General features: G+C 37.3%; 1 protein-coding gene across 2 annotated transcripts in view; it reads left to right on the plus strand.

The window, feature by feature from the left end:
• The window catches only part of ADCY9 (adenylate cyclase 9), a 199704-nt gene that overhangs the window by 104771 nt on the left and 80874 nt on the right, over positions 1 to 14059 (plus strand). For both annotated transcript variants that reach the window (XM_069106579.1, XM_069106582.1), the window contains exon 2: positions 7740 to 7933. In XM_069106579.1, coding sequence (XP_068962680.1) covers positions 7740 to 7933 — 194 coding nt within the window. The remainder of the gene's footprint in view (positions 1 to 7739; positions 7934 to 14059) is intronic.

Genomic DNA, 14059 nt, shown 5'->3' on the forward strand with positions numbered 1-14059 from the left:
TGGCTGCCCTTTTAGAGTAACTCACAGTGGACACAGTCAAGGAGAAGCGCAGTCAGGCAGGCTGTGACTACCCTGAACACTTATGCTGTTCTTCTTTGTTTTCATGCATCCTAGTGGAATGATTTGTGTAGCCCTTGGGGTATGAACAAACCTCTGCTCTAGTGAAGTTACTCCAGAAAGGTCTTTCCTAAATTTTAGACTTCAGGGCCTATTCATCTCTTGTTACTTATTTAATAGTTATTTCACTTACAATGATTTCTCAGTGTAAGTCCTTTAAAATTCCACATTTTGCTTTTCAAATCAGTAAGCTAAGCTTAGCTAATAGTGTTGAACTATGATGAAAGTATAAGGCTTCACTTAATTGAGCTAATCAAATTGAAATGTAAACAAGACAAATAATTAGCTTATCACTCATCATCAGCAATGAATGGTTTATAGACCTCAGTTTTGGCTCCAGCAACATTTGCATTACAGTAAACACATCATAAATAAGTGCCTCAGTAAAGAGAAATCCAAACTAGAAATAATATTGTCACAGTTATGTTATCTAAGTGATTCAGCAGATACTTTTCTGACTCCTTAAACTAAAAGCTCATGTTCATAGTATTCTTTGCAATTTATACAGTACTCTCTTCAAAACATGCTATTAAGTAGGTAGTATGTATGTTATCACCCCATTTTATAAATGAGGTTGTAGCAACTAGGGTACACCTCGTCTTTCACATGAGGTCCCCAGAATAATTGCCCCAGGTTTAAGGTTTTCTGTGGCTCCCTATTTACTCAAAATGATAGTTCATAAGCCCCCATGGGTGTGTTTACCTTTTCTCTATTTAGCCAAAAGACATAGGTCAAAGTAAAATTCAAAATTTAATGAAATAGTATAGTGTAATGTGATGCCAAGGAAAGGCAACTTCCCAAGGTTCAGAATACCAGCATAGGTGCTCTCCATTTTATTCAGTGACCAAGCAAGAACAGAGAAGGTCAAAACATGACATCATTCAAAATACAGCATTTACTAAGTGTGATTAACTAATCTCCAAGTACTACCCCACCCCAGGACCTTCCATTCATTCAATCAATAACAAAGTCCCTGTTCTAAATACTACTCCACCCCTAGGCTGTACCTTCATTTAGTCCACCACAAAGCCCCTTTTCTCAAATGGAGATTAGTTTCCAAACATAAGTAAAGTACCTTCATTTGTTCAATCACAGAGCACAAAAAGGTCAAAAGTTCCCCACCCCTGGATCACAATTGAATCTACCCCAGAGTTACATCAAGTCCAAGCACAGCACTTAATACCCAAATGGAGGTCTTTTCTTCATCTTGACACAGAGGCAAGTTCTCAGCAATCTTAGTTCCTGGGGAGACAAGGCTTAGCAAGGCCACAAGATACATTGCCAGTCCCTTCATTAATTCATCCTCTGTCTGTAGAACAGTCCTAGAACCCCTGAAAACATTAGCAAAACCCTCTCCCAGGATTTCTGTAAACATACAACAAGAAAATCCTTCTTCAGGGCTTCTGAACCAACAGAAAGGTTCCCAGACCCCTGCAACAACAGCACTGCCCTTCACCAGTGGACAGTATTCATTCTTTGTCTGCAGGACAGTCTCAGTAGCTCTGAACCAACAGAAAGGTTCCCAGACCCCTGCAACAACAGCACTGCCCTTCACCAGTGGACAGTATTCACTCTCTGTCTGCAGGACAGTCTCAGGGCTTCTTAACCAAAAGCCAGGTTCCAGGACTTCTTCAACAACAGGACTGTCTTTCACCAGTGGACAAATCTGGCAAAACAACATCAAAACAGACAGACAAAGTACCAGCAAAACAGCCATGTTTCCTCAGTCCTTGGCAGCTCAGGGGGCAGGTCTCAAAAGTCCAGGGCGATTCAAAGTCACATAAGCCCCCATGCTTAGAATAGAGGGACAATTCATACTTTTGAGGGTGAATGACCTACCTTCTGTAGGTCTGCATCTCTCCAGGCACAGTATCTCCTTAGGGCCGGCTCCTTACTGGGTGTGGTGTTTCTCTATCCTGCCTTTTTTTCCATGATCCTGAAATATAATGGCTAGAATTGCCTTGATAATGGTAGACAGACAGCTTTTTAGTCTTAGTCACCAAAACCAATCCAGCAAAAGCCCCCAGAGTACCACCAAGCTAAAACTAGATTTGTCCTTTTAACAGTCACAATAGCTAGCATTAACTTAGTGCTTTAAGGTTGCACAAGCAATTGTGCTTGTGTGTACAAATGTGGTAACACATTTGATCTAAACTATAACTGCTTAAAGTAGGTGCTATTATTATCTCCATTTTACAGATGAGGAAAGTGATATTGAGAAGGGTTAAGTGGTTTGTCGGGTCACATAGCTAGTAAACCTCTGAGGCAGTATTTGAACTCTGGTCTCTGAGACTCCAAGTTCAGTTCTCAATCCACTGTGTAATTTAGCTACCAGAGAACAAAAGTCTTCTATTACAGATAAGGACTTTATCTTTAACCTCTCTTTTGTACTCACAAATTGTCCCAGGCTTAGCTGCAAATCAGTCTGAATCCGGACCTACCTAGTCCACTTTCCTGTCTTTATTGTGCTTATTTGTCTATTGTTGTTTCATATTTATCTGTTGTTGTTCAATTGTTTAAATCCTATTATACTCTACTTGGCATGATTTTCTTGGCAAAGATACTGGAGTGGCTTGCCATTTCCTTCTCCAATTCATTTTATAGATGAGGAAACTGAAGCAAACAGGTTGAATGACTTGCCCAGGGTCACACTAGCTAGTAAGTGTCTGAAGCCAGATTTTAACTCAGGAAGATGAGGCTTCCAGACTCCAGGCCAAGCACTCTATCTACTTCACCATCTAGCTGCCTTGTTTTTGTTAGTCCTTTGTTCTGAACAAAGAACCTGTGAGAGCTGCCCTTATGTTTATCTAAAGAAAGCCTAATTGCTTTAGTGGTACATTTTAGCCAGATGACTCAGTGGATAGAACCCTGGGCCAGGGGCAGGAAGTACAAATCCAGCTTCAGATACTTGATAGCTTTGTGACCCTGGATAAGTTACTTCACCTCTGTTTACCTCAATTTCCTCCTCTGTAAAATGGGGATCATGATAGCACTTACCTCTCAGGGTTGTTGTGAGGATGGCACAAAGTGAGTGCTATATAAATATTAGCTATGAATTATTATTACTAGAAAAGCTTCGGCCCCCTTATAAGGATAAGGAGCAAAGACAGACAGAATTCAAGCCCTGGTGACCCATCTGAAAATTCTGTTTTTTCTTCTGTCACCAATTCATTTTCATGTATATAGGGAACAAGAAAAAAATTCTTTATTGCCAACCAGATGAAACTGATGAAATATATATCAGCTTCCAGCTGCTGTTGTTTTGGGGTAGTGGGAAATCTATCAGAATCTTAAAGAGCAGCCAATACCTTTGGGGCATATTTGTTTGTTTTGGGTTTTTTTTTTTTTCAGAATTTATTTATTTATTTTTAGTTTTCGATATTCATTTCCACAAGATTTTGAGTTACACATTTTCTCCCTAATTCTCCCCTACTCCCCACCCTAAGATGGCAAGCTTACTGAATACCCCTTCCCCCAGTCTGCCCTCTCTTCTAATCCCTCCTATCCCCCTCTTTCCCCCCTTCCCTTACTTTTTTGTAGGGTAAGCTGGATTTCAATACCCCATTACCTGTATATCATATTTCCCAGTCGCATAAAAAACACATTTTTTTTAACATTTGTTTTTAAAACTTTGAGTTCCAGATTCTCTCCCAGGAATCATTATCTTTTCTCCCAAACTCTCCCCTCTTCCAAACTTCCCTATTACCATTGAGGGTACTTCCCTGTCCTGGGTTCTCTTTGAGATGACTTCCCAATTTACCCCATATCTCTCTTGTATGTACACAGTTTGCATACTCTTTTCCCCATTGTTTTCCCACCACCTTTGGGCCATATTTGTGATATGGCACTTGGAAGCTTTTGTTCCTTCTCTGCCTGTTAGTTTCCCTTTTGAAGGTTATTCTGTTCTTTTAAAGTAATTAAAACAGTCTATTGTAAAGAACTGTATGTGTACCATTTGTAGGGGAGAAATTTATATTTGAGAATTCTTAGACCCTGACTGATGAGCTTTTTTTGGTGTATTAATTGTTGCCGTCCTCAGGCAATATCCTACTTTACTTTCTCTTCAGGTTAATGAGACTATATTTAAACCCCTTGGGAGAAAAGTTTATTTTAAAACAACTGCTATTGTGGAGAGAAAACCTTTTTGGTACTCAAATGAGAGTGTAGGAAGTGAAAAATGTCCCCTTTCCCTGGACAAGAGAAGTAGATCTGGACTTGATAAGTCCCTTCAGATAGTTCTGGTATGTTATAGACTCATCTGGGGCTGAGACTCACAACTGGGAAAGCCTGGAAAGCACACTGTTGTGGTTATTTTTCCATAGCCAGCCATAGGCACAATGGAAGCTTTATATATCCTATACCAATCTGCCACCCCGCCCACACCAATATAAACAAACAAACAAACAAATAAATAAATCCAACAGACTCTCTGGCAGCAAAGGAAATTGTCGGTTTTCAAAGGGGTAAGATTTCTAGCCCTCAACATGGGATTTTGTTCCACTTTGCAAATTCCTTGGTACTATGTTGTGTAGCACTGGACATATCTCCTTGTGGCTCCCGTAAAGTCTTTACATCTTGAATTCTATAATCTGATACTCAGAGTCCTTGAAATAAAGAGGTGGAAGGGAGATTTTGGGTCATCTAGTCAACAAAGAACTTTCAGAGAAGGAAGTATGTTGCCAGAGGTCAGAGCTAGTTAAGAAAGGAGCCTAAGCCTGACTCCTCTCTTCAGTTCTCATTAATGTTCAGCCCCAGTACCTTGTAGAACGATTTCTGGAGTCTGAGAAGGACTTCTCAATTAACCAGTTCTTTAGAGGTTAGCCAGGTACGAACGCTTAACACCTTAGTGAATCCTACAGAGAACAGAATTATGACTTTGCTCTCTTCCATCTTTGGGTCCCTTTGAGTTCTCCCAAGCTGAAATAATGAAATCAATTAAGTGTTATAAATTATATGATCTGAGAAGAATAACCTACCCCTTGAATTTTTTAGTCGTTTACTGTTAGAAAGTGTTTGAAAATATTTCATATAATTTCATTTATTATAAAAAGGTAGAGCTGGAAGGAACCTTGGAGAGCATCCAATCTAACCTTTAAAAAGAAAACACAAATGAGGAAATCATATGACCAGAGAAAGTTAAATGACTTGCCCAAGTTTTCATATGTAGTGAGTAGCAGAGCCAGGATTTAAATGCTCCATTCCAAATCTAGTGCTCTTTCAACTATACATGTGTATATAAATATATGTCAGTGAACAATGTAAAGCATGATTAATTTGTTTTATTAACAGGTTATTTTCCTTTTATGCATTCATTTCCACTTAAAACTAGATATTTTATCAGTTTTTTGTTTAGTTGTTTTTCAGTCATGTCCAATTCTCCATCACTCCATTTGAGGTTTTCTTGGCAAAGATACTAGAGTGGTTTGCCATTTCCCTCTCCAGTTAATTTTACAGATGAGGAAACTGAGGCAAACAGGATTAAGTGACTTGCACAGGGCCACACAGCTAGTAAATGTTTGAGGCTGCATTTGAACACCCTTCTTCCTGACACCAAACCTGGCACACTCTCCACTGCACCACCTAGTTGCCCGTTTTATCAGTTAGAGCAGTGATTGATTTATGAATCAAAGCATAATGCATGTATGTATTTTTATTAGGAAGAAGATAAAATTTTAAGGAAGTTGTAGACATTCAAGGCCCATATAGAATGAATCTTAAAGGTTTTCATTCAGCTATGTCCTGGCATTTAAAAACACTCATCTAAATGATTCTCACTACTGATCTTACAATTCTCTAGGTTTTTTACTTTTCTCAAGGTTTTCTTTTTTTTTTTTTACTGAATTCTGAAAGCACAAATAATGATAATTCACTTAAAATAAAATCATGTTGATTGAGTACTGTTAGGAAAGAAGGAGTATTATGGGATTAAGCAATGCTATTTCTAAAAATATTGGAGATTACTGTTTTAAACTCTCCCTAGCTTATCTGACTGCCAAATAATTAGTTAATAAACATTAAATACCTACTTTATATTGAACATATAAAAGAATTAGAGGGACTTGTTCTGCCCTTAAGGAACTGACAGTTTATTTAAATTCTACCCTGGGGTTTTTATATATACATCTACTGGTACTAGTAAATTAATATAGCTTGAGTTCTACGTGGGAGAGCATCTACCTGTTATTCATCTAGCTCATGAATTATGCTAAATAATAACAACTTACAATTATAACACAGTTTCTACTTTGCAAAATATTCTTTTGGCCATAGCCCTATAAGGTAGCCATCACATATATTATTATCCCCATTTTACAAGGCCAGAGGAGTTAAACCCCTCCAGTCACAGGACTAGTGAGCAGCAAACTAAGGTCTTCTGACTTCAAATTCAGTGTTCTTCTGCCTCATTTATATTTACAGATTTTGTTTGCAAAATGCTTTCATACATTCTCATTTAGACACTATAAGACTGATAAGGAAATGTAGTATCCAAGAGGTTAAATGATTTACTTTTTAAGTGTCACATGGCTAGTTGGTCAGTGATAGATAGAGCTGGACTTCTGACATAAGAGTATTCTTTCCTTTACATGAGTTTTCTTTTCTTTATACCATACTGTCTCCCCAGGGCTTAGAGAAATTTGGATTTTCACGAAGCTGCTTAAGTAGTCAATCCCATAGAATCGCTGAAAACTCTCAGTGATGTCAATGAAATATGTAGTATATCTTAAGCAGAATTTCAGATTTCTGTGAGAGCCCTAAATGCCATACAATTTGTCCATTTAACCTACTTTTCTTACGGATGCTGTCAAAAGGAATTAAACCTGCTGTAGAATAGACTGTAGAAAGACAAAGGAGAAACTTCCTGAAGTCATTGTTAAAGTTCAATAGGTACTTAATAAATATTGAATTAGAACTGTGTGATTTTTATTAACATATTTATTTTCAACGTGGCCATACTTTTATGGCAATTTTGTGGGCATAACCATTGCATATGTAATAATAATAGCTGGCACTATGTAGCATTTTAAGGTTTGCAAAGCACTTTTACAAATATTATCTTCATTAAATCCTTATAACAGTTCTGAGAAGTAGGTGCTTTTTTTTTTTTAACATTTTTTTACATTTTTACATTTTCCCCATTTTTACAGATGAGGAAACCGAGGCAAACAGATTAAGTGAAATTGCCCAGGGTCATACAGCTTGTAAATCTCAAGGCAGTGTCATTAGCTACCAGAATTTACAGATTGAGACCTGTTAAAAGAAGTAAACACGAGTTATTTGTAACATCAATTATTTTTTGTCACCGTGGAAGATCATATGACCTTTTATATATTTAAATGTTTTTTTCTACCTGTTTCTTGTCTCTACCTGTTTCTACCTTTTTTTTTTACTTGTTTCTCCTGTCTAAAATTATATAAGAAAGACTATTATAGGAGTGAATATTGTCTTTTTTGAAGTGAAAAGCTTGTCTCCCAGACTGTCTAAAATAAAAATGTATAAATGAAAAATTATGATTCAGTGTACAAAGTTTTACTTTAAATATAGCCTAAAATGTTGCATATGATGTATGTCACTCTAATTAGATGGTTGTTTTCATCTGTGATGATTATAATTTTTATCCATAGGTTTGAAGACATACCTAATATCGGGTCAGAGAGTCCTGAAAGAATCCCATTGCAGCTGTTCAGAAGTGTTACTTTCTGGCTTTGAGGCAGGGGATTGCTCAAGCTTGTCTTCAGGCCCTAAATTACAGGGAACATCATCACCAGAGAGTGTCAGCGACTTGGTGAAGACTTTTAAAACCTTTGATAAAAATAAGGTTAGTTTTTTCATATATTATTTAAAAAGCATTATTTTAATTCTAGAATAAAAATTTCAAAATAATAAATGTTATTTTGGCTCATGACAAACTTCTTAGTATATAGGAGAAAGGATCATTTTTATTTTCAGAACCCTAGTTTTCTTCTGACACAGTCATCTTCTTGATTTTGTTTTTTGTTTTAATCACCCTTCTTAGTTCTAGTTTTCTTTGTTCTCAACAGTTGCAGTGTCTTTAAAGATTCATGGTAGTGGATAATAGGTAATTCTACTTGCAGATAATTTGGAGAAAAATTTCTATATATTATTTAGAATTAATTAAATTAAAATTATATATTTTATATATTATTTCAAGTGACTCTTTCCCACATTACCACCTATAACTCCCCAGAAACAAAATTGCACTTTATTATTATTTTCATCACTAAGCTATATCTGGTATTAACTTACTGTAGCAATATATGCCTCAATATAATTCATGATCAGGGGACTTGCCTGCCTTCTTCCCCATCTTCCTCTTCCCCAAGCTCTGGACTTTGTGAATTTGAGAGCTGAGCCAACAGAATTGTTTTCTCTTTGGCTCCTGGAGTCTCCACTCAGAGTAAACTCTGGGAAATCCATAGATAGCTTGTGTCTGAGTTAGTCAGTTAGCATTTATTAAGCACTTACTATATCCCCAGCCCTGTGCTAAGCTTTGAAGATATAAAGAAAGACAAAAACCAGTCCTGCTCTGAAGGAGCTCACAGGCATGCAAATAATGGTACAAACAAGCGACATACAAGATAAATTAGAGGTAATCAATAGACAGAAGGTATTAGCATTAAGGGGATTTAGGAAAGGCTTCTTATGCAGAAGACTTAAGTTGAGACTTGAAAGAAACCAAGAAGCTTAGATAAGGAAGGAAAGAGTTTTAGGTATGGGGGACAGTCAGGGAAAATGCACAGTCAGCAAATGTAGTGTTGTGTGTAAGGCTGTAACGAGGCCAGTATCACTGTATAACAGCGTACATGGTGGAGAGGAGGGAAGAATTTGTGTGGTGTGAGAAGGCTGGAAAGTGAGGAAAGGGCCACGTTATAGAGGACTTTATAAGTCAAACAGAGGATTTTATATTTGATCTTAGAAGTAATAAGGAGGTACTGGGGGTGACTGCATGGGGGAGGAGTAACATAGTCAGATTTGTACTTTAGGAATATCAGTGTAATAACTGGGTGAAGACAAGGCTAGTGTGGAGAGAGACTTGAGGCAAGGAGGCCAAGGGGCAAGATTGGCTCAGGTGTGAGGTAATAGCCAAACCAAGGTGGTGGCAGTGTCAGAGAAAGGAGGGAGTGCCTAAGAAAGATGTCATGAAGATCAAAATGACAGTAGTTGACAAGCAGTTGCATTTGCAGGTATGAGAGTCAGTAATTGAACATGATGCCCAGTTTGCAAGTGTCTTAACAGAGGCTTAAATTCCTGTATAAGCTCTCAAAGTAACAGATGTTTGTTGGGTAAAGCAGGGCTTCTTAAACTGTGGGTTGCAGCCCCATCTGGGTTTAAGAAGCACTGGGGTAAAGGATAGCCTTTAATTTACCCCATGGAAAATCCAGAAGATACAAGGCACTTCTTATAAGATCCCACAAATAGGTACAAAAAAACACATGAAGTATTCACAGGAACACATAAGCTTCTCTCGCAAGGAAACTGGACTTTGCAGTTGCCAGTTAGGTGATAGCCTTACATGCCATTGAAATCTCTCTTCTCCAAAGGATCTTGTTCAGTTCTTTCCATATTTGTAGCACCTACCACCTTAGGGTTTAGACTTCCCTGAAAGGAAGACACGTTTTGAGGCCAATGTACAGACAACCTCCTTCCCTCCTTCCCATCATATCTGTTCTGTCTGAATGGCCAATAGTAATAATGGGGCGTCAAGTACTTCTCTTCTGCCCCACCATGTCATAACTTCTCCAAAATAGGAATTATGCACAATAGGTAAAGTGATTTTAGATATCTCTATGGTCTAGGACATCCAAGAACCCAAACAAAGTAATGACTAAGTGAATTAAGAGCAAAAAAAAAGCCTACTCACTAGTCCCTCACACCCACATTCAGCATCTTCTCCCCACCACAGTCTGGCAGGAGGGCTACACAAGCCATCAGACTTCCAACAGAATTTAACCTCACGTGCCTCCTCCTCTCCTACATCTGCGGAAATCCAAAGATAGAAGCTTGCTTCAGCTGGGGCAACAGTGTGGCAGCATTCTGTGTCACAAGAGATCTCAGGCAGAAAACTGAGAAAAGAGGGAATTTGGGCAGGACTGGAGGGTGGGAGTGGGAGTAGGTGGGCTGTGTGGCACTCCACTAACCTAGAGGAAAAGAACCCAGCATCCAGCTGAGGCCAGTTCTATCCCCCAGAAGTCAATTGGGGCAGAGACCAAGGTTGGTGAACCTTGAATTGCCCATTATGAGAGGTGGCCTAGATAGCTTTAAAGGATAGCCCAAGGAAACTGCATTAAAAGGAGGAGTTGGAAAATGAGCATTAGGAGAGTATGAGGGAAAAAGCCTGAAATTACCAAGGATCTCAGGAGGAAAGAAAACTCAATTAAAGACCTTGATTATAAGCAGGTAATCCAACAGGAAAGGTGTTAATAACAGAAGGGAAATGTAGTCTACAGATCAGGTACATTGATGAATAAATATTGTAAGATAAAGTAAAATGTATCAACACCTGATGAGGCAGAGAACTCTATTGATTCTCATGACAGTATGAAACCCCATAGCAAGATATTCCTCAATGTTTTAAAAGAAAAATAAGAACTGTGAAGGTAGAATTTATGGCCTACACAGCAAATATAATTGGCAAAATAGAAATTATTGAATCGACAATGCTGAGTCTCACCAAAGAAACAAAAGAGAGAGTAACTGATTGAGAATACAAATATATGGAAGCAAAGGACAGTCTAGGAAAAAAATGTGAAAAGAAAACATGATCTCCTTATAAGAAAAACTCGATCTAAAAAACAGAATGTGCTCTGTAGTGATAACTGAAGGATTATAGATCTACCAGAAAAACCTTAAGTCCAAAAAAACCTTGCACATCATGATACAGAAAATTATATAAGAAAACTGCCTTAAACTTCTGAACAGAGAGAAAACAGTACCAACTGAAAGAATCTACAGATTATCCTTAGAAAATATCCTATACTGTAAATTCTAAAACACATAAGTTGTTAAATTGAACAATTCCACTGACAACAAATTCTGCAACCCACCAATAGAAAAACCTTCAAATATAAAATAAAGAAAATTCAAATAGCATAAGGCTATTTTGCACCCATCAGAAAACATAGAAGGAAATAAAATAATGTAGAATAAAAAAAGAGCAAAAAAGCTCAAAGTACGACACGTGGCATACCCTCCAAATCTGAGCCTAACTATTAATGAAAATATATATATGCATGTGTGTATTCATGTACATGTTTCAGGAAAAATTATTGTTACAAAAGCAATTTACTTCATCTTTATTATTATCACTAGGAAAAGTGGTAATTTCTTAATTTAGCACATACACTCTTAGAAATATGTTGACAGGGAGTGGGTAGGTGGTACAGTGAATACAACACCAGCCCTAGAGTCAGGAGGACCTGAGTTCAAATCCAGCCTCAGACATTTAACACTTACTAGCCGTGTGACCTTGAGCAAGTCATTTAACCCCAATTGCCTTGCATTTCCCTCTCCAAAAAAGAAAAAAAAAAGAAAAACTTTGATATAAAAAAGTCAGTATTTTTTGTAGTAACATAGCAGTACCCTATTCTCTGCCTCATACCATCACACAATTTTGCAAAGAAACTTTCTTTTAATGAACTTTTAATAAGGTTATTTACCCTCATAACAGTTTGAAAAACTATATGCAGTTCATTGTGTTTATCTAGGAAGCAAAGTGTTTAAATTGCATGAGGGGCCACGTCTTTAACTATTGTTTTTATATTTTAATTTCATCCCAACATTAATTGAACTCCACCAATGAAAGTCTCTAAGTAACTTTATATAAATCACAGATGAGCATTGTTTTGTAAAGTTTGCTTTTGCTTTTTAATGGCATCTAATTTTGACAGTGTACTTTCATTTATTCATTTCAGCATTCTTCTGGGATGATATTGGAGCTAGATGATAAATTGCCTTTGATTTCTCTCTCATTTGAGAGATGTACTTGTTGTGTCTGTAGGATTATCTCCATCCTTTGAGACTCCAAAACACAAGTCATTATGTAGGTGTGGCTCATACCCAGGTATCAGTAGATACCTCTAGTCCATCTGCTTTCTTGCAAGAAGTAGGATGTGCGCTCCATTATCAGTCTTCTGGAGTCATGCTTGGTCATTCAAATTAGTCTTTTATTATGATACTGTGGTCGTTGTAACCCTTTTTCTCCTGGTTCTGCTTGCTTCATTCTGCATCATTTTACATGTATCTTTCCAGGTTTCTCTGAATCCTTCCTATTCACATTTATGTGTGTAAAGCCAACCACAAACAGCTCTCCTGAGGCTGCTGCTGTGAATAACTTTAAGGTTCTGATCACATAGTTTAGTGTACTCTTTATTCAACAATAAACTAAAGCAAAACATTCACAGAAACCAAAGTACAACATACACAATGATATAACATAATAACTTATTACTAAAGTGGCCACATAGTCTTAAACAAAAAATATTCAGTAAGTCCTTAACTCAATCATCCTTAAGGAGCAGTCATCCTTAATGGGTACAAAATACAAAGGTCTCCCACCCCTAGGTCTCACAGTCTTAATCTCAGCACTAAGTACCCAAGTAAAGATCCTTTCATCCTGACTGGAGGGTGACTTCCAAATTCCATGGCTCCTCTTCCATGCTTCCAGCTCTTGCCTGAATTCACCCAACTGTCACCTGGATTCACAGGTAGGCAGCTCCCAGTTTCTGGTCCAACTCCCAGTGTAGCTCCCCATCCAGCTTTACACATCAGGCTTAGCAGAGTTACCACAATATTCACACACGTTGTCAGCACTTTTATCAGTTTACTTTCTGCCTGTGAAATCAACACAAAAAATTATCAAACCAAGACAAGAATGGACAATTATCTATAGTACTTTAAGGGTTATTCTGTATAGGGAACTTTCAGTGCAGGGACAAATCTTGCCTGCCATTCTCAATAACCTCTGAAGGTATTAGAGTATTATGCATTGTAACTGTTATCATCAAAAAAAAGGTTAAATTATGTTCTTTGCAGTCTTTTTTAAGTTACAGAAATATACAAAGGAAAGATTACTTAGAAATTCCTTAAAAAGACTACTTAAAAAGAATTGAAATAAATCATTTGTTTAAATGAATGAGCTGCAGTTTTCCAGAAAATTTACTTCTAATACCCCATTCCCTAAGGATAGGAGATAATAACAAATAAAACTAATCTGATTTACACAGAACTTTAAAATTTACAAAATACTTCTCTTATACACTAGTATAAGTGAGACATCATGTTTTGTCCACAATGTGCTCCTCAGTAAATACAGGTGGGCTGTCAAATAACAAAGAATAAAACAAGGAATGGCCTTTAAAACCCACAGTGTCATTTCTCTCAGTCAGAATATAATCCATGATACAAACTTGTCATTTAATTTCTATCAGAGATACTGTAAATATATTTTGAAAAATCTATTACCTTTCAGTTACTATAATGGAATAAAAGCACTTCTACTTCTGAAAAACAACTTCTTCAAACTGAGCCTAATCATAATCATGTATACACAAATGACAAAGGGAGAAATTTAATGTCATTAAATAAGCAATGGAGATAGTCACAAAGGAATGGTCCCCAGGCTAAAACTGAAATAGAACCTCAAAGGGGAAGCATAAGCCTTTTGAAAACAGAATGGATCCTAAATGAATTGCCCCCATGTGGGCAAATCTACATCATTAACTTCATTACTGATAGTAAACATTAGAAATACCCAGTGAGAGCACAGCCCAGAGGTGTTGAATAATAGATTAATGTAGAGTTAATGAACATTAGCTGAAACATGAGCACTTCCTAACTGGATGATCTCTTAAGTGATCATTTTGAAAAAGTATTCTCTGTTCCTTCCTTCCTTCCTTCCTTCCTTCCTTCCTTCCTTCCTTCCTTC

Source organism: Petaurus breviceps, unplaced genomic scaffold (assembly GCF_028583685.1).
Source record: "Petaurus breviceps papuanus isolate PSGF00001 unplaced genomic scaffold, PetGlider_PUasm1.0 138, whole genome shotgun sequence".
NCBI lineage: Eukaryota > Metazoa > Chordata > Mammalia > Diprotodontia > Petauridae > Petaurus > Petaurus breviceps.